At 40.0% G+C, this 26400-nt stretch overlaps 1 protein-coding gene across 1 annotated transcript; it reads left to right on the top strand.

The window, feature by feature from the left end:
* The first annotated feature begins 786 nt into the window (after positions 1-786).
* Positions 787-13467, top strand: LOC136748720 (thyrotropin-releasing hormone receptor). Its single transcript, XM_066702711.1, has 2 exons — positions 787-1584; positions 8569-13467. The coding sequence occupies exons 1-2, from the start codon at positions 787-789 to the stop codon at positions 8965-8967; spliced, it is 1197 nt and encodes a 398-aa protein (XP_066558808.1). The 3' UTR covers positions 8968-13467.
* Positions 13468-26400: the final 12933 nt, after the last annotated feature.

The raw sequence follows: 26400 nt of genomic DNA, 5'->3' as shown, positions 1-26400 counted from the left end.
AAATAAATCACGCATTGCACTGCGCGGTTTTCAGTTCGGGTAGTCTTTAGGACCCAGTTTTGGCTGGTGTGTGTTGCACTTCCCAACCTGAGATACTGTCCTTCTCTGCTACGCAAGCTTTCTCAGTCTTTACAGTGTCGGACAGGCATTCAAGCACATCGCTTCATCTCTCCACACAAACACACGATTACTGCGCCGAGGAAACTCCTCGAAATCGATTGAAAATTTAAACCATGGTAGGTAGTATATATATAATTTTTTCGTTTAGAAAACTTTAGAAAACCATGCTTTATTTAATTTTATTTCTTCATATATATGGCTATATATTATAACAACAAAAGTGCCGCTGTATTTGAACATTCAAATTATACACAATATTTATCGTATGAAACTCAGCTGATTTTAAACGCAATTCACGTTGAAGTGTTCAGATATTGTTGCGGCTATATGGACAGTTGTATATGCTATACAAAATACATGTACATTTTGAATTTCAGTAGATTTTTTTTCTAAATAGTTCAGATGTATGTATTGATCACACAAATTTGAATGTATAAAAATAACCAGTATTTATTTAACTGAATATCAATTGAAACAGTTATTGTGAATTAAAGTTACAACTTATTTATGCATTAACAGGTAGATACGAATTCTCTTATCATTATGATTATTATACTTTTTTTCTACAGGGACATTTTAAGCTCAAATGAGAGACCGTCGGTGACCCTTGCGCTTCTCGGTTTCTAGAATAACCATCACATTAGCACTGCTTTGAAGAAAGCCGTAATGGAAAGCAGTACAGTTATCCTTCAGGTGGAATTAAACTCCACCATCAGCGAGGTGCTGAAGAAGATGCCCCAAAACTCCCTCGAAGTACAGGTTGTCACTATTCTGCTGGCCCTGTTGATATGTGGTATTGGCATTGCGGGAAACATCATGGTAGTGTTAGTGGTACTTCGAACCAAGCATATGATGACCCCAACCAACTGCTACCTGGTAAGCTTGGCCATAGCTGACCTGATTGTCCTCCTCGCTGCAGGACTGCCCAATATCTCAGAAGTCGTGGCTTCCTGGGTTTATGGCTACGCCGGCTGCTTGTGCATCACTTACCTGCAGTACCTGGGGATCAACGTTTCTTCTTGCTGCATCACAGCCTTTACCATTGAACGTTACATTGCTATCTGCCACTCAATCAAAGCCCAATTTATCTGCACTGTATCCCGTGCGAAAAAGATCATCGCCTGCGTTTGGATTTTTACCTCTGTCTACTGTATTATGTGGTTCTTCTTGGTGGACACCAATGAGACTGAATATGCTGATGGCGTGGTGGTCAAGTGTGGCTATCGGGTGTCCAGAAACCTCTACACGCCCATATACTTTCTAGACTTCACGTTGTTTTATGTTATACCGCTCATTTTGGCGACGGTGCTGTATGGTCTCATTGCCAGGATTTTATTCATGAATCCACTGCCGATTAATCCTAATGACAGAATAGGCGACGATTCTGTTCACCAGGGTCGATCCAACAACACTGTCAATCTGTCCTGCAAACCCAACAAGGGCGCCGTGTCATCGAGGAAACAGGTATGAGTTGTGCTGCTTGTGTATCAGTGACGTGTTTCGTTTGTGTGGGGTGGGAAGTGGGGTAGCTCATTTAGAGGGGGATAATTATTTCTGCCTATGATAAGTCCATGCAAAGGCAAATGCGAAACAAGATGTCATATTTTCAGGACTGTACATTTCTTATTTTAAGTCTACGTCACCATTACGTTCAGATAAATCAATCGTCTTCGTAGATGTTTAATATTTAAGTGTATTCCAAGAATTTCTATACTCGTGTCCTGTTTTTATTTATATATGTATGTATTGTGCATACCCAGCTAACACACAACGTTGCCGATTGTAACAATATGATTGAGCTATTTTTAAAGTACTTTTTATTTTTAGTAGCCTCCTCCTTTCAATTTATTCTTATCTGCTCCCCTAATTTAATTTAAAAAAAAATAAAGCAACTAACCAGATTAATGTTCTATGCAAGGTAAAGTGGTCTATTGGGTTTTCCACATGCCTTTTCTTATAAATAACAGTCTCAAACTTTATTGAAAATACAATTGAAGAAAAGTTGCTTTAAGCAACATGTTTACCTAAACCTAACATTCGAATGCACTAATCACTTACCTCTTAATAATATAACAATATTGGAACAACCAATCAACCAAATTAAAGAAGACAAATAGTACAAACAAACAAAAAAAAGACAAATGTTTCTATCAAGTAAAAAGACATTTTATTCGTATTGTCAAAAGTGCTAATCAAGTGAACACTGTCAGCCAGATAATATAACCAGCCTAATACTGAAAGACTTCACATTTAAGCGACGCAGGGCTGCGAGTAGCGTGTTGCCATTAACCTAACTAGAAATACACTTGTTTAAACAAAGCCCCCCCACCCTTTTTTTCAAGTTCCCACTAAGTCTTAGAATTGCTTTAATTCCTGGAAACTTTGTTTTAGACTTTAGGAAGGTAAGAAAAAGCAGGTTTGCTGTCAAAAAGATAACGTGCAGCTAGTAAGGTGCCGAAGGACATGTTGAAGCTTTGTTTGTCAAGGGATGTGACCATCCAATGACCGTATCGTATCTAACTGTATAACTACATAGACAATGTACTATATATTAAAGTTGTATTTTTTGAGAGTTCAACTTTTTGTATACGTGTATTAAAAACACGTAGCATTTTCCTTAAAACGATACGTATTAATACTCTGGGTTTTACATTATTTACGTTTATTAATGTATAATTTAAATATAGCCACTTAGGGTCACTGAAATGCACAATTTGCACATTTGACAGTCGAGGAGCAGATTTTTGATTGCTGGTTTACGGTCAAATATTTGCCTTCAGATGTCAAAACTGGCTGATGAATTAACCAGTACTGAACAAAAATCTGAATTATTAACAGACATTCAATGGTAGAGGTCTGCATCAGACACTGCATATATTTAATCACATTTAAGACATTATATGCTAATCACAAGTTTAAAATGAGTTTGATCACGTATTACAGTCCGTGGTCAACACGTTTTGTACATCACTTCGAATACAAAAAACACCTGCAAAATCCGCTGTCGTTTCACAGCAGGAGAAGCGCAAGATGGCATTAAGATATTCAGGATGGAACTGGGACATGCTAGCACAGCGATTTGTACAATTTTCGAGATCTCTGCAGCTACCATGACTGACAGCATGCACAATTGTATCTGTTTGTATCAGGACACTAGAAAACTGCAGGCAGTATTGAAGCATACAATTAACATACAATAGCCCATACCCAATGAAAACTATAAAGGTGACTTTTTAACCACACTTTTCTATCAACATCATAACAGTTGCAACAGAGAGTTGAAATTTAAACATAGTGTTCCTATGCAATATATAGGGTACAGTATCTTCCCATCTGATGGCTCAAGGCTCAGATTAGATGTATGTTTCAATTAGCATCTGATTAATCCATCCAGAAGACATTGTTGCTCTTGCCTATCCCCATGCTAAATACTGGGTGTATGCTTAACACTCATATTTGTTATTGCATTCAGGCTTACTAAGGGAGAGTCAGGCTATTGATGCTTGACAAGGATTGCAAGTAATCATTGCATGGCTATAAAGAGCAAATAACTCAGCAGGGAAATGAGAATTTGACGTTAATTCCTCTTCCTAATATAATTTACCCTTTTTATATTTCCTCTGTACATTTCACATTTTTTTGTGATTTTGGCAGTTTGAGTTTTGCAAGTGTAACAAAGGTTAATAATATTGTTTAGAGGGAACAGTACAGGACAGGTCAGGGGACAACGTATTCTGGCACTGCATTAATATAGATGTATACACATACCAGACCGTCATTCCTTAGTTCCCCAGTTCCGGGTCTGGTTTTATTGTAGCCCCATGGTCAGTGGAAATTGGAGGAGCGGGGATACTAATATCCTGGCGGGTATTCGGTAAATTCCAGGAAGCTGTATCTGCGAGTCATATCGTATGTGTCCTGTGCTGCTGCTGTTATAATACACTCCCTCGCGATCTGTTCTATTTCCAGGAGGGTGAAATAAAGCCCATTTAATTCGAGTGGTGCTTCTTGTGTTTCCCAGCAACATCATCACAGCGCAGAGATACTGAAGGGGGCGTGGCCAACAACGAGACTGCTTGACAGACAGATGGACGGGGTAGCTCTCAATAACAACATAGGAGCTAGTGAGAAGTGGGGTAGATCAGCACTTTGTATATGGAATTCAGAGCCCCTAATCATAATAACTTCTAGTCAGCTAGGACTACAGCCGTCTTTTAGACTCTGAGTGTTTTATTTAGCTGGTGTAATCTATTAGGGTCTCCAGATTAGATGCAAGCTTAGGGTGTAAGCAGGAAATAAGGGTTACACAAGCATCACCATTTCTGGCAAGTTGATTTGTGCTAAATTGGCAAACAGCTTGCTTACTTATTGTGTAAGATCGAACTAGCGGAATACCATTTTCATACGCACCTTCCATTCTGTTGAAGAAATTCAATCTTCACCCGTATAATCTCTGCCGGTATTCATAAAGCGGCTGAGAGTGATAAATCGGTCCTAAGTGCCTGAAATATCTGAAAGTGGCATCAATTTGGTCCTGCTTTTATTCTAAGAGTAAAATCTATTCATAAAGATTCTTTAGAATTAAATGTACTCCTAATTCGACCAATATTTAGGAGACAATTTTCCCGAGATCGTTCGACAGTTGATTGATTTCCCCACCATTGTGCTGCAAATATCCCCAAAACAAGCCGCATTCATAATCAATAGGCTAGCCTATGATGATGTGTTGTTTTTTAACACATTACTGAGTGTGATTAAGGACAACACATTCTGTGTTAAAGTTAACATAGGTTGTGTGTAGGAATATTAAAATAAATGTGTTATTTCCTTAACACAGTTATGGGTTCATTCATATATATATATGAGAATAAAACATGGAGATTTACATTCGTAGTATTAAAGCTGCAAAGCTATAAACAACAATTATATCTCCTATCACACAAAAATACCAATACGAGTAGCTGTAGCATTGAATACAAATGTCAAAAACAAATATCTCCACGATTGTAATACAAACACGTTCCCTCAATTTGTCTATAGCTAATACTGTAGCTGTATAATTAATTGAAAATAATGTATTTATGTCCTCCTGTACACTTGACACAATCCATCAACAGCTGAATCTGGATTTTCCAATAACATTTTTTTTTAACCAATCCGTATTAAAAGCCCTGTTTTTTTCTTTTCCCTTTGAGCGATCAAAAGATCTGTCGCTCGATGGGGACCTAATCGTTGGAGTTCAATATTTTCTTCAAATGCCAAAAAATACTATTTTCTAATAAGAAATCGACTCATCTTTTTCATCTTGATAACATTTGTACAGGAATCAAAAAAGCAGTAACTCAGGTCGCGTTCTGGCAGTGCAGGAGTTGTGCGCAGATCTGCGCTGCTCCACCAATGGGATCCGTGGAATTCTGCAGATCTGCGCAGAACTGCTGAAATCTGTGCTACAAGAACATGACCCCATTGACATGCAGGAAATTAGAAGATCATGCGGAGTAAGGCGAGGGGCCGAAGCTGAAGTGTTCCTTCTGAACTCATTTGTACAGTACAAAACATTATAACAGTATTACTTCAGTACAGATGAGGGGCTAGCCCCACCAGCAAAATTAGAGTTGCCACCTTTGAGAAACAAAAAAAGGAACTGGGGGCGGAGAAGGAGTCAAGCTAAGGGGGTCTGGGGCATGCCCCCCCGGGAGAAAATTTTAGAGATAAAGCCTTTAAATGGCCTGATGAAATCTGATGACTTCTGAGAACACAATCTTAACAAAATGTACCTATATTTTAAGTAAATATGAGGTCCAAAAAGTGTTACAGTTGAACAGATGTCTTTTCTTTTTTGACCTAGATTGTAATGTTTCATTAGTAAAAATCTTTATTCCTGCTCATTGTTGGGATACTTCTGGCTTAAATACTCACATACTGATCAAATTCATTACAACTATTTTGTGTGTGTGTATAATATCATATTTACACTGGATTTCAATATTCATTTAATGTGAGCTTTAAGAGAAATACATATGTAAAACACATTTATGTATTATGTATTTCCTTGCCAGATGTGCACTTACAAATGCATGGAACACATGGAAATTGTTATAATGTACACCACTAAAACATGCATGTTCTTTTATTGATGAGCTGACAAACTTTGTATTATATTTTAAATATTATATTTCTGTTATACTGTTATACATATGTACCATGAAATCATGCACTTGAGGCAATTCACTCCTCCTGATTAGGGGGTGCTCGCACATGCAGTGAACTTTGTCTCTGAAGATGCACACGTCTTTGTCACACACAGCTCGTTGATTGTTTTGCAGCCATGGCTGCTCCAGCGGAGTACCTCTTGGGAAGCTGCACTGCTGTGTAGACTTTGGCTATGTCCCAAATCACACACTTGCTCCCTCGTTCCTCGATGACACACTGCTGGGCACCACTGCTCAGATGACCAGTGAGACCAGATGAGGCTGAATGAGCTTCACAGGTGTCTCTGTAGTTCCCGTGTGGAGGGGAGAGATACTCGATCTAGAACCACAGCAGGCCTATGGACAGGTCGAAAGGTTGTACTAATATGATATTTATTTAACTCGAACAGAACACAAAGTAAAGTTTAAATAAAAACTGTAAATGTTAATCTCTCGTAATTGCATGGCACCAGAACAAGTTTCGTAGAATGTTAAAACACTCAGCGCTATCCTCGAGCGAAGGGAGCGATTGGTTGAAATACATTTCGCAGAGGATTATGGTTCAAAATAAATAACACACGTCGGTTGTGTTAGACAGTACCCTACACATATTGTCTAGAAAACAACAAAAAATGTGTCATAGTACCATTAACAAATTTGTTGTGTAGAATTTCAACACATTACTTAAATAATGTAATATGTTAGTTTCTATCCTTCCTATCGCAAGATTACCCATAAGAACTACAAATGATCTTGGACTACTTTTTTTTTTTCGTGGCAACAATGTGCCTCCCCCACCACAAAAAAAGAAAAGTTTTTCGGGTGGCAGCAATACGCTTCGTACTAATGTTCCAAAGCAACAGTAATGTTTTTTGTACAGTGTCCTTGCGTATCCTGGAAGGTGCTTCTAAATAAATAATAATAATTATTATTATAGGTACGTATAATAATGTGTAGTTTCTCTGACAAGTAAACACATCATGAACGTGCTTAGAGAGAAGTAGTTGATATATTGAAAAATGTATATTTTTGTGAGAGAAGGAGAAAAACGCCCAATACAAGCAGCGGAGGGCAGCAGCAGAGTTTCAAGCAAAACGCAAAAGATGAAAATTATGACGAAGCTTATGTAAAACTGGGCTCTACGTGGAGCGACTTCTTAGCATAAAAAAATATCGCTCCCATTTTCATTGGAAGAAAACTTATATGTCTAAACTGCAACCCCGAACCTACTTTGTGCAAGGAAACAAACAAACAAAAAAACTCCCACTGTAGGTAGGTAAGGTAGGAATAATGCATATTATATGGAATTAATCTATCATTGGTTTGTGTCATGTTTCTTAAATGGTTGTAAAGTTTTATTTTATCTGTTTCCATTTCTACTGTTTTTGATCTCAAAATGTATACTTCTGCAACTCATACTTATCTCTATATTGATAAAATCAAAATTATTAATGGTTTTGCAACATATTGTATTGGAGGCATATTCATTTTTTGTCATTGCTCAGGGAGGCTCATTTTGATAAAGTTTGAGAACCCCTGGTCTAGATAGACTTATTTAAACCTGCAAATTGTGTAATTAAATATAAGTCAGGCTACACATGATGGGATGCTGCTGACTGGGGCAAAAATGTGTAAACCACTAAACATATGTTGTTGTAAAAATGTTAAAAAAGGGAAGGGGAGCCCCCAAATCAAATCCTGCTTAAGGCCCCCAAAAGGTTAGAAATGGCCCTGCTCCGGATTAATGCATACCCTGGTTATGTGCATAATGTCACGACTGTCCTAAGCCTAAGCAATTACCCGGAGTCAACTGTTTATTAAATAAACAAATAATTATTTAATTAAAAAAATCCTTCTTAACTAGATCTGTCTTCACTTGCACACTGCTCTTCTTGAGAATCACTTCCCTTAAATTGTGCATAATAACAATGGACATCGCTGTGTTTGTCTGAGAAAATGGAAGCAGTTGTTTTTTTCCCATTATTGGCCTAAGTACCTAAATTCAAGTTTTGCTACCAAACTGTGAGTTATTTTCAAAGATAAGTCAGCCATTATAAAAAGCAGTCAAGCCACAATGTGGGAATAATCATGACTAGCCTCCCTTAATTAAATAACAGTAGGACTTCTGAAATGATGTAAATGAGAACACTGGGGGTTTTGCAGGCACATGTTACATTCTAGCACTGCCTTTGAAGTGGTTTTCAGTCAAGGATTAGTTTAAGTGAACCTGTTTTGTTTTTACCCCTCTCTGTTGTAGGTCACGAAAATGCTGGCCGTGGTGGTGATTCTTTTCGCTCTGCTGTGGATGCCTTACCGGACCCTGGTGGTGGTGAACTCCTTCATGAACCCCCCTTACCTCAACACCTGGTTTGTGCTCTTCTGCCGGATGTGCATCTACACAAACAGCGCCATCAACTCCATTATCTACAACCTGATGTCGCAGAAGTTCCGCGCCGCCTTTAAGAAGCTGTACAAGTGCAAGCGGCAAAGGCCAGAGAAAGTGACCAAGTACAACATGCCCGTCTACTACAGTGTCATAAAGGATTCCTCCCACAACAGTCTGGAACACGACGTCACCGAGCAGGAAGATATAAATGGTTACCCCCTCTTCACAGGCAAATGCAGAGACACCAACAAAATCTTTAGCGTTGCTTGAAACAGGCCCTCATGCTTCTGATATGAATACAACTCCACGAGCAGATGCAGGACACATACATAGCTTTTCCGGGGGTGTGGGTGTAGAAAAATATCGCTTCATGATGTGGCTATCCAGTCCTGTCGCAGTATTGTTTGACAGCATCCTAAACTGAGATGAACAGTATTTGCCAAATTCAGCAACTGATTTTTATGAACAATGTATAAGCTTTATGTTAATCATTGACCCATATATATTTTTTTTCCCCATGCCCCTTGTTTTTAGGACAACTGGACGTAACAGACACATTGAGGTCTATGCATTATTGCTGTTTATCGCCGACTTGTATGTTTTATTGAACTTTCCTGTGTATGCATCTTATTTAACCAGGAATCCAGTGTACCACATGTATTACATATAGAGGCTTGGTAAATCGCGATCATATATTTCTGCCAAGCCTGTAAAAGGTTTGTGACATATGTGTTACCATGTGTTCCATAGAGTTTAGAATAGTAGTTCCTGTGATACATTACAAGCACTTTGTCTCCACAAGTATCCTGAATCTCAACAGATCTATGTGCATCCAGTTTGGACCCTAATCTTTGCTTCTCCTCATCTTAGAAATAGGTTATCACCAAACTGAATATTACAAATCTTTGAATCTGTTTCTGTATTTTTAATTTAGGCCACTGGGATATTTTTTGCACAATGTGTACAGAAAGAAAAAAGATTTGTAGGTGTACAGTACATTTATGTATGTCCTTTTATTTTGTGCTGCTTTATTATGATATGTCTATGTCACGGGCGGGCGTGACTGGCCATTAGCATTAATTGATCACTTATTATTTATTTACTTATTATCATTTTTTCACTTGGTTATTGTTTGCGCACTGTGTTCATTTTTCACAATGGTTTTATTTATGAAGTATGTTCTTTTGACTTCCTTATTGTTTCTATTTTTATGGTTAATTTGTTATTTGGGTTAATTATAGGGTTAATTGATTAATCACTTTTGTTGCCCAGCGCAAGCTGTCGGATCACATTCCCACACGGACTAACCTGCACGTTTTCTCATTGGTCGCTTTTACCTGTGCCCCTAACCCTCTATTTAGTATTTAAGCCCAGGGAAAGGGTAATTTGAGAGAGAGCAATGGACTACTGAGCAGGACATCTGGCAGAGAGGGGAACCAAGGTGCAGTGCTGGAGTGAAGCAACTGGCAGAGTGAGTGAAGACTGGGAAAGCAGTGAACAGCGAAGATTTCTCCAAGCATGAATTATAAAGGAAGCTTTGGAAACAATGGACATTGGATTGCTGGAGATGACAGTGCATGCTACGGAGCGTTAAGTACCCGGTTGTAATTCTTTAGAAGGGAATAATTAGAAAAGAGCAGCCACACGTTGCAGAGGTTGAACCTACTTTATTAAGACTTTGTTGAGATCTCCTCTGCCGGTTTACTTTGTGGAGAGCGTTCCCTGTCCTGGGACTAGAGACTTACCTGCTGTGATTTATTTTTCGGTCTTTGTGATGCAAACTGGTGACTGCGGCATAGAAGAAAAGAGATCTGAGACTTGTTCCTACCTGCAGTTGTTGGGGTCCCAGTTGGCCGACGGGGGTTCCAACCCAGCTGCAAAGAGACTGGTGTTTTCTCCGAGGGAAAGGGGGATTTTTCCGTGTGGTGTCCCCTATTGTGAACAGAAGAGACTGTGAAACTTTGACATTGCTTTCAGTGTTTTATATTAGTAAATTGGGTTTTATTTATTCTACTTAGTCTTTTCTTTTATTTTCTTTGTTCTGGGTATAGTTTTTAGTGTTTTATGTGCCCATTTCAATATAGGTTTTAGAATTGTAGGTATGCCAACTTCCTAGGGTTCTGAGCTAGTACAGTCTTCATGCCCTGTTCTAGCTATATATAATTGTTACTTTGTGAACTTGCCTTCCATGTGGTGGTGTTCTGGGGTCTGGTCGAGCCTGCCCGGGGAGAGAATTGACGGGACGAGGTCCTCTCTCGTCAAACAAAAGAGGTGGCGTGGTCGTGAGCGTGTCGCCCCTACGCACCCCATAGGCGGTGACACTAACTCTGCTGATTCCAACAGACAACAGGAGGGTGGTGATGTCCAGGAATAGACGGACAGAGCATTAACAATTAATTTATCCACAGGTGTTGAAAATAATTTTATCTTTCAGGAAAAATTGGAGAAAGGCCTGAAGAAACAATATGGAAAATGATTGAAAAGAAACTTGAACAGTCATACAACTCCAACCTCTTTTAAATCTTTTAAATCTAAGCGCAACTGAAGGACACAGAGTCTGGTGGGACTATGGGCATTGCATTAATTATCCTTTCCATAGTTTAATAGAGCCAATGCTTTGTAATTAATGAATAAGACATATTTGCTGTAGTTAAAAATGGTTTTATAGCATAATAAGTCTATTGAGTAATAGAATTGGCTTTAGAGCAGTTCCAATTCATTCCTAACTTTTGGGAAATTATAGATGACCGGTTTATTAAAAGTAAATTCATATATTGAGACAATGAATGTCCATTAATGGGTAAAATACAAATCAAAACAATGGCAATGTTGGATGGAAATTTTAGAGAAATAAATAATAATAATGAAAATAGGAATAATTTCCTAATTAAACTATGGAAATCATTTCAAATGGTTTATTGGTAAAAAATGAATTGAGAAAAAGATTAATAACTGCCATCATTTACCTAACAACTATTAATTATGTTGTTGAAAGCGCTGCTGTAATAATTATTAAAATGGTCTCGGATATTTAAGTTATAAATATAGCTATAGATATAAAAGAAAAGAGATAAGCACATTGTTTTGAAATTTTGACAGCTCCATACAAAAGAGTATCTACACTAGGAAGTAAAAGCTGATTCAGTGAACACAGGAGATATGATGCTGCTGACGACAGCTGAGTGCTGTACTGAAATAATTTGTAATCAAGATTATTATTTTGAATTGTTCCTATACTGGAAACCTTATAGATTGTGCAAATGTCAACTATTGTACATGTGATAGAGATGCCTTTTATATGGAGGATCTCTGATGTTGTGCGAACCACACATTGTGTCTTCAGATGACCGATTTAATCCACATGGGAGATATGCACATTAAGAATCATGTCCTGAAGGAACTGATGTTTGACCCGTAGTGGCAGAGGTGCATATGGAGAAGATGCTGGTGTTCTTGTTGAGACACAGTAGGCCGAGGGAGCGGCTTTAAAGACAGCCTCACGGCATCTTGAACAGACCGATGTTGAGGTCCACAACGCTGAATTGATGGTTGACTTAATGGAGAATTAAGTTAAAATACTGTAACCAAAGGTTTTCTAGATTATAGGAATCTACAATACATTGTGAAACAGCTCAGATGATGTTCGCAGTAGCATATATTCTTATATTGATTTATAATGTACTTTTGGTGGAGATGTCAAATTATTCAAATGAATAGACTAAAAGCCATGAAGTAAGAATAAGTCCATTGCCCTTCTCTTGAGATTTGTAGAATGTACAATTTTTATAAATTAAAATGCAACAGCAATATATGTGAATAACTGAATTTGTAAAAATAACATCTTGCGGACTTTGGATTCTCTTAGAAGCAACAAAATGTATGTATTATGTAACTGGGGATTGACCTTTATGACCTGGGGCAGGATGAAACATAATTTGAGATACACGGTAAAGCTGGTGGAAATTGTAGATGGCCACTGCAATTTCCATAAGAGAGCTCAATATTCAATAAAGTGTAAAGTCTATGCCCTGATTATTTGAACACCTCGCCGTACATACATACACACCTCGTAGGTGGCAGACTGGGATGGATGGGAGCTGAAAACGCAGCACCAGACCACCTGCCCCTCAGGAGGAAGAAATTATTGTAACTGACAAACACGATTCTTTTGGCTTCTTTTCGCTTTGCTCTATTGCCAAACGGGAGGGAATGAAGACTCTGTATAGGAAAGTTGAAGAAAGTGTTTTGTGATAATTATATAATGTTTTATATTGATGTTAGCATTAGAAATGGCTTGTATACAGACTGAGCAAATTAGCTTTATCTAGCCTAGCAAAACCAACAAAGTGGTTGTTAAAGATGCATCCTATTGAAATTATTCTCTATGCTTCTTCTGTTTTTGTATGATAAGAGAAATTGGTTTCTCCGAATGTATCCACCCTTGGCTTTGTCTGTGTGTGGATTTCCTGTTTCTCCTCTCAAAGCTAAAGAGGTTACCTCATTGTTAAGAAAACCACAAAGATCATACCATTTGTATGCTGTAACAGGACCAGACATCTGCCTCTATGATGACCTCCTCCCTTGGGAAGGGCAGCCTACAAACTTTCCAGAGCTTGCATTTTTGAAGCTTCTGGTTGGATGAATGGCTACACGATTCTACGTTATTTTCCTATAAAGTTGCACTCATGTTTGTAAACATTAAGTTCTCACTGAAGGAATTCCCTGACGTGGTGCTTCCAAGCCAGCTTGATTAAAGTTCTATTTGCTATATCTTAATGACTTTTCCAGTTATTTCAGAGATTATTATTATTTTTATTTCTTGGCAGATGCCCTTATCCAGGGCGACTTACAACATAAGTGCAAAAATACAGAGAAGTACAAAGCATCAGTCATTACAATTCAACATGGCTAGAACATAGCAATTCAAAATAATACATTTTACAAATTACAATTTACACAAGTACAGTAAGAGACTTCCTACATCCTGGACAGTGAAAGCTAAGTGCTGTCAAGATGTAGGGTTACAGACGAGGGCTACGGGAAAGGGAGCAAGGAGGAAAACAATGAAGAATGCGAGGAGCATAATTATCTGAAGTGCTATCTAGCAGGGATAGAGGACTAATATTACAAGTGCTGTCGGAAGAAATGCGTCTTGAGTAATCGCCGGAATGAGGTCAAGGACACTGCTGTTTTGACTTCGGTGGGCAGGTCATTCCACCACTTAGGGGCCAGGGATGAGAAGGAGTGGGCTCTGTAGGAAGGAGAGTGGAGAGGAGGCAGAGATAGCCTTCTGGCACTGGAGGAGTGCAGTGGTCTGGAGGGGATGTATGGAGAAACGAGTGACTGAAGGTAGCTTGGTGCAGTGTGGTCAAGACAGTGGTAGGTAAGGGTCAAAGTCTTGAACTGAATGTGTGCTGCTATCGGGAGCCAGTGGAGGGAGCGGAGCAGTGGAGTAGCGTGTGTGAATCGTGGCAGAGAGAATACCAGACGAGCCGCAGAGTTCTGGCTGAGCTGGAGCGGGCGGGTAGTGGATGCAGGCAGACCGTCCAGGAGGGAGTTGCAGTAGTCCAGGCGGGAGAGGACCAGTGACTGGACGAGTAGCTGAGTTGAGTAGTCAGTGAGGAAGGGACGGATCCGGCGTATGTTGCTCAGGAAGAATCTGCAGGTGCATGTCAGCGTGGTGATGTGCTGGGAGTAGGAGAGCGCAGGATCTATGGTGACTCCTAGATTTTTAGCGGAAGAAGGAGAGTGGTGGATTCCAAGGGGATCGAGATGGGGGCAGAAGGTGAGGAAGAGTGGGGGAAAAAGAGGAGATCTGATTTGGAGAGGTTGAGCTTGAGTAGTGGTGGGCATCCAGGCGGAAATGGCTGACAAGCAGGAAGAGATGCGTGAGGGGTTGAGAGGGTCAGAAAAGGTAAAAGACATGAAGATCTGGGCAGGTTGGGGGGTGGATGAGGAGCCTCGCCATGTCACTTGGTAGGACCGGTCGCTGAGGTAGGAGGAGATCCAGGTGAGAGCAGTCCCAGAGATCCCAAGGTCAGCGAGGCAGGAGAGGAGGATAGAGTGATCAATGGTGTCAAATGCTGCAGAGAGGTCAAGGAGGATGAGGACTGAGGAGAGGGAGGCCGCCCGAGCACGGCTGAGGGAGTCAGTGACAGCCAGGAGAGCCGTCTCAGTGGAGTGAGCTGTGTGGAAGCCGGATTGCAGAGGATCAAGGAGTGAGTGTTGGGACAGAAAGTCCGAGAGCTGACGGTGGAGAGGAAGGGAAGTAGGGAAACGGGGCGGTAGTTCTGAGGAGAGGTGGCATCAAGGGTTGGTTTCTTGAGCAGTGGGATGACAGCAGTTTGTTTAAATGCAGAGGGGAAACAGCCAGAGAGGAGTGAGGAGTTGATCAGGAGTGGTTGCTTGGAAGAGACGAGAAGGAAGAGGGTACAGGTCGCATGTTGTGGGTTTGTGACGTAGGAGGAGAGCAGAAACTTCAGCATCTGAGAGAGGTGAGTCGGTGGGAGGTTTCGGTGTGATGGGAGATGAGGGTGGAGTATTGAAGAGCCTGCGGATGTCTGCAATCTTGGAGGAGAAGGAGGCGAAATCATCAGCAGTGAGAGATGGTGGAGGGGGAGGGGGAGCAAGGAGGGAGGAGAAGGTGGAGAAGAGTTTGCGAGGGTTGTTGATAGTGGATTCGAAGAGAGATTGGAAGTAAGACTTCTTGGCTGGGGTGAGAGAGGATGAGAATGTGGACAGTAGGGAACAGTAGAGTTCGAGGGCGGCTGGGAGTTTGGTCCTTTTCCACTTCTGTTCGGCGGCACGCAGACTAGTTCAGGTTGCACGGAGAACAGCAGAGAGCCAAGGCTGAGGAGGGGAGGGACGGGCAGGACGAGACGTGGGAGGACCGAGAGAGTCAAGGGAGGAGGTGAGGGAGGAGAACAAAGAGGAGGTAGCCTAGTTGACAGATTGTTTTTCAAATCTATCAATGGAAGGCAAGAGAGTGAGGGCAGTGGAGGCAAGGGTGGAGGGGGGGACAGAGCGGAGATTACGGCGGAAGGTGACAGAGGGAGTGGGTGGAGAGGGGAGGGAGGGAAGGGAAAGGGAGAAGGAAATGAAGTGGTGGTCCGAGATGTCCATGGGTGTCACGGAGAGTGTCGAAGGGGAGCAGCCTCTTGAGAAGATGAGGTCTAGTTGGCGGCCAGCCCTGTGAGTGGAGGGAGATGGGGAGAGAGAGAAGTTAAAGGAAGAAATCCGGCACAGTGGGAAGGGTTGGAGAGGTGGATGTTGAAGTCTCCCAGGTGGATGGTAGGTGAGGACAGCGAGGGGAGGGAGGAGAGAAGAAAGTCGAGTTCATCCAGGAAGGAGGTGAATGGACCAGGTGGACGGTAGAGAACTAGAAGGAAGAGGTGAGAGGGAGAGTTGATTTCCACTGCATGGAATTCAAAGCTGTGGGATGAGAGAGGGGGGGACAGAGAAGAGGAGAGAAGGGGAGAGCAGGAGCCCTGTTCCTCCTCCCCGCCCAGTAAGATGAGGGGAGTGGGACAGGACAAAGAGAGAGGATAAGGCAGTAGGGGTGGTAGAGTTGTCTGGGGAGATCCATGTCTCAGTGAGAGCGAGGAAATCCAGATACTGGTGAGAGGCGAAGGCAGAGATGAAGTCGGCCTTGTTGGAAGCTGAGTGGCAGTTCCACAGGCCTCCAGAGAGCAGCAGGGAGGGAGGAGGAGGGGGGGGGAGGCAGAGAGATGAGGTTGGAGGGATTAGGGAAACAATGGTGCACAGCTGCACGCCGAGAGGAAGGAGAGAGCAGGACAGGAATTGGAGAGATCGTCATGGTTGCCTGTTGTTGCTGTGCAGTGTCACCTCGCAGTCTTCTCCTCGCTGGAGTCCCTGCAGCTAGAGTCCCTGCCCTTTGTAATTGGGGCCCTTCAGAAGGGGGGCACTGAGGCTGCTGGCGCTGACTGCTGGCGCAGAGGGGTGGGGGGGCTGTTAAATATTTCACCTGTAACTAATGAGGACAGCGCACACCTGTGTTGCGTTGAATGACACAAGGCTGGTCAGGATGGCCCTCCCTCCCACGCAGGACTGCTAATAGCACAATAAAATCCATAGATATAAAACACTTCAAGCATATCACACAATGATAGTTTAAATGTTTATTATCACCACCACAGTGAAAAGGCATTTTTGACAAGCTGAGGCAGGCTGCTCTGCTGCTTGCAACAGTGTGTGGAAAAACAAATGAACAGGATATACAATCTAATATTTTCCTCCTCGCTTCCTTTCCTGTAGCCCTTGACCGTGACCCTACATCTTGACAGCACTTAGCTTTTACCGTCCAGGATGTAGGATTTCACTTACTGTACTTGCCTGTGTAAATTGTAAATTTGAAGTTGTAAAATGTATTATATTTTGAATTGCTATGTTTTATGTAAATTGAATTTGTAATGATTGATGCCTTTACTTTTGCACATTGGTTTGCACTTTGTTTTGCACTTATGTTGTAAATTACCCTGGATAAGGGCGTCTGCCAAGAAATAATAATAATAATAATAATAATAATAATAATAATAATAATAATAATAAATAAAACATGCAGGTTATCTTACCTCAAAAATCAAGGCTTTCACCACAGAACATGGCCATTCTTATTTCCAATAGTTTCCAACACTTAGACTAATGAAAATAAAGTCCAGTCAAATGAAAAACAAGACAGCCTCCTAGTCTTAACATGGCTACAGCCAAAAGAACAGTCTCTACAGAGCATCGTGGAGAAAAACCACAGCATCCACAGTGGAAGGTTTCAATCCAGTCCTCCTTTCTTCTATAACTCTTCCAGCTGTGCTGCTGGCGGGGACACTAAACACCAGGCGAGCCAGGGTTGACAGTCGCGGTAGCATGGTCTCGTGTTGTTTCCTCCACGCTCAAAATGTCTGTAAATGAGATGATCCCATCTTCTTACTATTGTAGCTTCGCACAGCCTTGCAAGTTGTGCATTGTGCATAACCAGTAAGCTCGTCATTTAAGGTTGTCACTACTTGAAAAACAGCCCAGAAGTTTGCCTTTCCTCTTGTATTTTTCTCAGTTTTAAGTTCGCCATTGGTGATTTTTCTCTTTATGTTCTCCATTGCACGTGAGGTGAATCATGGGTCCGGGGGAAACCTGCGTGCGCGTTTGTGTGTGAGCAGACTGTGTCATGTGTGTCAGTGTGATAAAACATCTTTCTATGTTTGTTTTATCATCATCATCAACTTCTCATAGTTTCTTTTAATAAATGTCTAAAATATAAAAAGGAGGAGGAGCCTAAAACAGGCCTGATGCCCAGCCCGCGTGTGAACTATGACATGAAAATTGGCCCGAAGCCCGGCCCTAGGGGCGTAAATAAGTTGGGGCCCGTCGGGCTCGGGCTGAAATGCAGGGCTCTACTTCACTGGTGTATCCTGAGAATTTCTGAAACATCTACAGTGCTAATAAGTGAAAAGATCCAACAGGCATTGTTCTGCCTTGTGCTGTCCAAAAACCTTCTATGTAAAGCTCCTTGTAAATGGAAAGGTACACACAGCAGATTTCTGAAGATGAAGTATATATTGGAGCCCTTTGTACAGCATGGCTCCAACTGCTGAAACAAGTACCTGCCATTTAAGAGAGGCTTCTTTACCATGTCAGGTGTGCCTAAAGAACTGATAAATTAACTTTTCTATTCAGTTATTTTCTACCACTATACTTGTGCATTCTTAATTTGTGATATTAAGAAAAAAAAAGAGGTTTGAGTTTTGGCTCAGACATTTCATCAGCAATGGGGGGGCACAGCGGTCAGCTATAAATACGATAACCGTTTATATTAGATATTGTTTTTAATGGAAAATTATTATTATTAGGGAAATTATTAACATGTTTCATGTTTGATTTTCCTTTATATGTAAACATGCAATTGGAAGAATACCAGGAAAACAAAGGTTTCTGACATTAGGTGAGATTGTCATTATTTCAAGCCAAGTATAGTAAAGTGGTCTAGTAAACACTTCACATTTTAAAAATAAGAAGGAAATCCATCTTGAATTGATGAAGTGAAGCACCAGACCAGATCAGGATGGCATTATGGTTGATCATTATTCTAAAAACATTATATACTTTACATGTACATTGATAGGGAGAAATGTTACTCCCTCAATAGATAGGTGGACAAGGATTTAACTAAACTAACTAGGGCCTGATTTAAAAAGCGCTCCGGAGATGGCCAGTTGAGAAGACACATCTAAATTTTTTCCAAAGAACATACTATCATATTGAAGAAGACTCCCTTTGGTTGCTGGGCAACTAGATGTCAATGAGGTACCCCAAACTTTATCACACACTTCTCCTTTGTCTTCTGTTCTCTCTATGGCCTTGGATGAAAATGTTTCTCAAAAATCAGCTACACAGAACTACTGGACCTGGCCTCTCTGGAGCAATACACAAAGCTTAAATTCATACATGAGTTACACAGTCTTGCTGCAACAATGGTGCAAATATAATATCTAACTATGGTGCACACCTTGCCTATCCAACTTCCATTCCTGAAACATGAGCTAATTTCATACAATTTTGTTTTAAAACGTCAACCTGTCACTTCCCCACCCCCCACCACCATTCTCAATCATAAGATAATTTGTCATGGATCACTTCCTACTTTTCACATCTCACTTTGCAACCTGTTACAGAGATCAAAAAGAGAAAGCATATAGAGATGTTTTATTAAGTACCTTCCAGACCATAAAGTAAAGCCTTGAAGACTCTCACACCAGTGAGATATTTAATTAAAAGAATCTGCATCAATGTGTTTCCTGAAGACTTTTCAAAGTTTATATATTTGCAAAGAAATACAATTCTCCTCGTAAAGTGCACATTTTATCATGTAAAAAGTTTTTCACTGATAAATAATATATAATGTGTATGTTAGTGTTGAGGTAGAGGAAACTATGGCATCCCTAAGATTAGATTTTTTAAAATTATTATTATGTGACAAAATACAATCATGCATACCGCTGAACTGAAAATGTCATACCAGTAGAGGTTTTTCAGGATCTTTCCTTCTATTATGATGTCGTTCAAATTTGAAGTAATCACTGACTTCCGTGAAGACCTTATTTAGGTCTCACATCAAAATGTTCCACCTATGAAGTTGTGTGTGTGTGTGTGTGTGTGTGTGTGTGTGTGTGTGTGCATGTTCTCCGAACTTCAATTCATATATGTTTGTTGCAAGTAAGGAATTGGAAACACTTGATCTGTGTTTTCAGAGAGGTGATTGTTAGGTTGTTCTGCTAAGTCAAAAGGTGGAAAAAACAGTAGTACAAATCTAATCATGCACTTTGTTCTTTCAATGCCTATTTAATAGCGTTTACACATTTATCTTTTTGGTAAATTGATTCAGTCTTTGTTTCCCAGCCTAAAATAAAAATGAAAACGTGCCTATTGAACCGTTAATTAGTCTCCATGTGAAAACATGCAGAGTATTGTTCTCTTACAAAATCTTTAGTATTATTATTCTGCCGTTCCCTCTAACACTATATCCTCCTACAATTCTTAACGTACATACACCAAACTTCACACAGTGGTTCTTTATAATACCGTGTGGCGTGGTCGTGCTTTTTTGTACGGCTAGGATCAATATTTACGGAGTTATAATCGATTGAAAACCCAAAATTTCCCGAGGACTTGAATGGTAGAACGGATTCTCACGCACAGACAGGCCAACTGAACGGCCAGTAGCCAATCACCGTTGTTTATGCTAATAAAGGACCGGCCAGTAGCAGTCACGTTTCCCAGAGTTCGATTCCTCCTCCCTGTCTCTGCTATACTGTGCGGCTTGCGCGTTGTGGTACTCACAGCGTATATTATTTGATTTCTTTATTAAATAATGTATTGTAACGGCTAGCGCCATGTCTTTGATTTGTATGTCAAGTTGTTCTGTGATTGTGTTGCACCGCAGCTATGTCTCTATGTATCTCCCCTCCCCTGCTTTCCCTGCTATTCTGTCTCAAGCGCTCATTGGTCGGGCCTGGACCAATGGTAGCACACTCCAGAGAGAGGCCGGGATTGGTCGGTGTGAAGTCATTTAATCATTTGAACAGAAATCAGTTAATACTTTTTATTTCATGAGGAGCATAATATTACAGTGGGTGCATGTACATATACACTAATACTCTGATAGCCGGATATTAACCTTAGTCGGGGTATGTAAAAAGTAATGTAAACACCTTTATCTGATATCTTTAAATCGGGGTTTTAATAGCAGTAACACACCAAGATTTTTGCCCAACACTTTGATTAATCTGGGCATGTTATCAGCTTTGTCAGATTTCTATCTGTTTTATAAATACGTTCATGTCTGACTATAACCGGCGCCAGGTCCTTTGTAAAGAGAAACCCCACTATTTCACCATTGCCATGTAAACACGGTTTTCTGTGTAATCGCGGTATTGCTGTGCCTGTAAACACTTTAGTCGAATTATTGCCATAACCTGTCAGGGTTTTGTTCTGCATGTAAACGCACTCAATAGGCTGCTAGATTGGACACATTTTTGTAGTGACTGATGGTGTAAATAAAATACGAGAGCGAGCGGATTGCAATTCACTTTCTTTAATCTCAGAACTCGTTCCATATGGCTGCACTTTCTTTTCTTATTTCTCTCTCCTGTATATGTTCCACAAGAGAGTACAGTATGTCATTATGTAAATTGTATAAAGTATACTGCCACCTATCGGGTGGAATGTAGAACTCAGCAGGAGAACGTAACGAATAGTGTAGCAGAACAATATATAATTAAACAGTAAACAACAATTTTCAAACAATATCTGAATGCATTATAACAATTTTGTGGAAAAACGGATATGTATTGCTCAGGAATTCTAAAACATAGATTATATCTTATATATGTTACCGTTTTGAAAGTAAAGAACTCAGGTTGCTAATACCTTCAGGAATGATCTGGTGAATACAACTCTTATGCCAGCCAGAACAATTGAACATGTGTTTTATAATTGCTGTTATTAAACAGAAAACAAAAAGAGGGGGATGGCCAGAAGAGAAATCTCAGCTGAAAGAAGAGGGGAGACCATTTTTTTCTGTGAAAGAAGAGCTCAGGTGTACAACATGGTGTTATTTTCAGAGGAGAGAGAGCTGTAATACCAGCAAAGCTGAGAACAGAATTCATGGAGAGAATTCATGCATCACATTTAGGCATTGAAAGCTGCTTACGCAGAGCAAGAGACTGTGTATACTGGCCTGGGATGAGTGCAGCCATAAGAGCATACATAGGAAAATGTGAGGTTTGCAGAGCGGTGGATACACAACAGCAGAAAGCGACAATGTGCCCACATGACATTCCTATGAGACCATGGTCAAAAGTGGGAACAGATTTGTTTTCATTCAACAACAGAGTATCTCTCATCACAGTTGACTATTTTTCCAACTTTTGGGAAGTAGACTGTCTCACAGACACCAGGTCAAGCACAGTGATACACAAGTTAAAGGCCCATTTCGCACGACACGGGATCCCAGACATAGTGATCTCTGATAACGGACCACAGTACAGCTCACAAGAATTCAAACAGTTCAGCACGGTTTGGGAATTCAGGCATGTAACATCATCTCCAGCATACCCACAGAGCAATGGCAAAGCTGAGTCTGCAGTAAAGACAGATAAACAGCTGATGGAAAAGGCAAAGAGAGCAAAGAGTGATCCATATCTAGCTATTCTGGAACACACCATCTCGGGATTCAATGCCAGTCCTGCACAAAGACTGATGAGCAGAAGAACTAAAACACTACTGCGATTACATGACAGCCTCCTGCATCCAGCTGTTGTCAACACAGAACATGCAGTAAAAGACAACCAATGCAAACAGGCTTTCTACTACAATAGAGGAGCAAAAGATCTTAGACCTTTCCAGGAAGGAGAACAAGTAAGAGTTCAGTTAGACACGAAACACAGAACAGACTGGACACCAGCAAAAGTGATAAGAATGGCCAATAACAGATCATACACGGTGAACCTGGAAAATGGAACTGTTGAAGGAGAAATCGGAAACATCTCAGGACTGTGCCTGGAGGACCACAGAGAGCAGAAACACACAAAAGTGTCAAAATTGAACAGACTAATCAGAGGATTATTTTAAATGAGGGACAGCTAAAGACAGTACCAGAGACACACACAACACGCACACAACATTCAGATAACAGCAACAGTGTCATGACAACCAGATGTGGCAGAGTAGTCAAGAGACCAACACATTTCAATGACTTTGATTAAATCGGTTTAATTGTTCTTACGACACCTAAAGTTACCTTGAGTATACAGTGTTATGTTGTTGTTTACAAGTTTATTGCATATAGTGACCATAGCGTTAAAAAAAAAAAAAGAGGATGTTACAATATGTTATAATATGGTATACGGTATGCAGAATGGGACAGACCATGTATGGTTGAATTGAGAGTCCTGTGTATTTGACGTCATTGAAGATGCACCAGCACGTGAAGTAAATTGGAAGCACTGAGATATATGCTGTTGTGAAATTCTTAGTTTTTTCTGAAACAAGAGTGTTTAACAAAGTGGATCAAGCATATAACATCGCCCATCCCTACTTGCCAGTGGCCACACGTTGTTGCGAGTGCGGAAAAACGACTTCCTACTTAAACCACGCCCCCTTCCCAGTCTGTACTGCCTTAAAGTGGCAATCCGGTAATAATTGTAATGGTTTTTAAGCACATGAAACGTGTTCTACATAAAGCGTGTCCCCTCTGACAATTTGAACTCTGTAAGTACTGACACTACGTGTTAATACATTTAAACTGGCCTCTATTCAATCTCTTTTTCTAACTTTGCGATTAATATTATTTACAACAGTTACTGCTACTACTACTACTACTACTACTACTACTACTACTACTACTACTACTACTATTAATACTAATAACAACTTACATTTACTTATACTAACTTACATACCTTGCGATGCATTATAATTATTACTACAGTAGTACATCACATACTGTATTATACCATAATACACTATTATACTACAGTATACTGTAGTAGCTTGTGATATACTACAGTACACTTTTATACTGTAGTATACTGTGATATACTATAGTACACTATTGAATACTGTAGTACCTTGTAATATACTACAGTTCTACAGCACATACTATGGTACAGTGTTGTATTCTATAGTATACTGTATTACTTTGTGATGTATTATCAATATTACAGTACAAATGCTACAATACACTTTTATACCATATTACACTTTTATACTGTAATATCTTGTACTTACTACAGTACTACATGTACAGTGAAACATACTGCTTACTATACTCAAACATACTTTCACATGCAAACAAAGTTTCTCCAGGAACTTTAGCATTCTAGTTAGTCTTGTTTTCCTAGATCTGATTAAATGTTTAATCGACACATTTTCAAGATCCTCCTTCAAAAAGTGAAAAACGGAAGATTCTTGTCTCTTTGTGATAATTTGCTTGTGTATTCAGAGTTCATAAGAACGTCCTTTTCCTGAATGGTTTATAAGTATGCAAATGAGCACTATATATTGAATGACCTTTCTGCTAAGTGGGGTCTACAGTAAATTTAGTAGGCCATGGCAGGTAAACCGCAAATTTCTGCACACATTTTACATATATATAACCATTCAATAGTGTCCTCTAGAACTCAATCTTTATCATAATTCCATGAAATATGAAAACAAAATAACCTGCCAAAGCCAGTCTGTCAATCTTGTCCTAATGTGAATAGTTTAATCTAAATGCATTTACTTAAGCTCCACAGCATCCACAACTGGCCATGGTCGTCTGTCCTGTTACACGGTTTGTCCCATGGCTAATAAGGATAATACATGATTTTCAATCAGGAAAAATCTCAAAGCACATTACACAGAGGAGGGGAACTTAATCCTACAATTTGGTCCCTTGAAAATTCACTAGAGGAGGAAATTGGGCTAATCCTGATTTTTTTTTTTCTGAACATTAGCATTAATTTTGCATATAGTGCCACAGGATGTTTAAAAACCCCATAAGAATGATTAATACAAATACAAATGGAAGTACAACATGGATCTTCTTAAAGCAGTGTTTTTTCAGCCCTGGTCCTGGGGCCCCACTGTTCTGCTGTTTTTTGTTCTAGACGATCTCTTGGAACCTTAAACTAATTTGCTTAATTGGACTTTTTATATTGTGCAGCTTACAAAAAAAAGTTTGCTATTTCACGTACCTATACCATGTTATTCATTTATTTTTAAAAAGGTCTGATTTGATCAAATTATTACTCCAGTTAAGGGTTAAATTAAGAAAAAGGTTTCACTGGCATTTTATTTATGCCATTTTTTAATTTAAAACCTCTTATTGTACACTATGTACACAAGTGCATAATGTAACGGAAAGCACAGTGTTGGGGGCAGTACTGAGTCCTGTTTAATGCCAAATATCCAATGATTCTGGTTTCGGTGGCTGAAAGTACCCAAGAGCGCTCTCTAGTGTTGCATTTCACTGTATATAGGATATTACACTGGGGAGGAAGTGTGGACAAAGAGCAGTCTAAAATTCTGTAATTTCCTGAACTGTATGGCAAGCCAAATTATCATTTAGAGATATAATTTAATTAATTTAAAGATATATTCAAATATTTTGAGATATCTCTAAATCATTTAAAGATAGCTGCAAATCAATTTGAGATATCTGCAAATCATTTAAAGATATCTCATTTAAAAGTACATTTAGAGATATCTCTAAATGATTTGAGCATGCTTGGTCCGTGTAATGTTCATCAAGGTAATGTAATTCAATTTTATAAAAAAAAAAATGGTGAGCATCTCTCAAATTTCAATGGTTTCAGAAAATTGTAAAATTAGAATTTTGGATAAATGTTCATTTTTAATTTTTTTTTAGGTTTTCAATTTGTACCGAACAGTAGTTAGATTAGATTAGAAAACTTTATTGTCCATTCAATTTACATAAAATGGAAATTTGCCTTCGATATTCTGGCAACACAACACAGGACGGACAACAGTAAAAAACATCTAAAATACATAAAATACATTTCCAATAGCAACAGTGCTCATGGGCTGAAGGGGGGAGGCTTTTTTAATATATCATTGTTCAAAATAGCCACCGCAGAGGGCACAAATGATTTTTTGTACCCATTCTTCCAGGCTAATGGGACCTTGAGTCTCCTGCCAGATAGTAACAACTGAAATGATGAATGAACGGGGTGAGTAGAGTCATTGTAGACCTGGGTTGCCTTCTTAGTAAGGGACCGAGTGTAGAGGTTCTGGAGTTGCTGTTTTTCTCCAATAATCTTACTGGCCTGATTTACCACCTGGGTCATCTTATTCCGGTGTCTAACTGAGAGGTTCCCATACCAGGAAACAATGTTAAAGCTGTGTAGCGTTATGTTGGGTGTATTTTGATAAGAGCATTTTGGCTCTGAGCTGAAGCACTGATCTAAAGAAGACCTCTCCCCCCCCAAAGTTATCAGATTTCCTTAGCTCATCAGCTTGGAACTGGTTTGCATCAGAGTGACAGTTTTGGGGAGGATGGCACCGAGAAGAGGCCACATAGTTTGGAATTCTGCTATGAGATGTCTGGAGAAAGGGGCCTGTAGGTGATAAAAACTCTTTGAAGTGGATGAGAGCCGAAATCCCGACATAGAGCTACGAACCCAGGCCAAC

This window comes from Amia ocellicauda, chromosome 4 (assembly GCF_036373705.1).
Source record: "Amia ocellicauda isolate fAmiCal2 chromosome 4, fAmiCal2.hap1, whole genome shotgun sequence".
NCBI classification, from domain to species: Eukaryota; Metazoa; Chordata; class Actinopteri; order Amiiformes; family Amiidae; genus Amia; species Amia ocellicauda.
This window is presented reverse-complemented; position numbering and strand designations above follow the sequence as displayed.

Bases quoted from the DNA above. Each gene is read 5' to 3' on its own strand.
- LOC136748720 (XM_066702711.1), top strand. From the start codon at position 787: ATGGAAAGCAGTACAGTTATCCTTCAGGTGGAATTAAACTCCACCATC. The intron at 1,585-8,568 runs GTATGAGTTGTG...TCTCTGTTGTAG, and splicing joins CCGTGTCATCGAGGAAACAG to GTCACGAAAATGCTGGCCGT.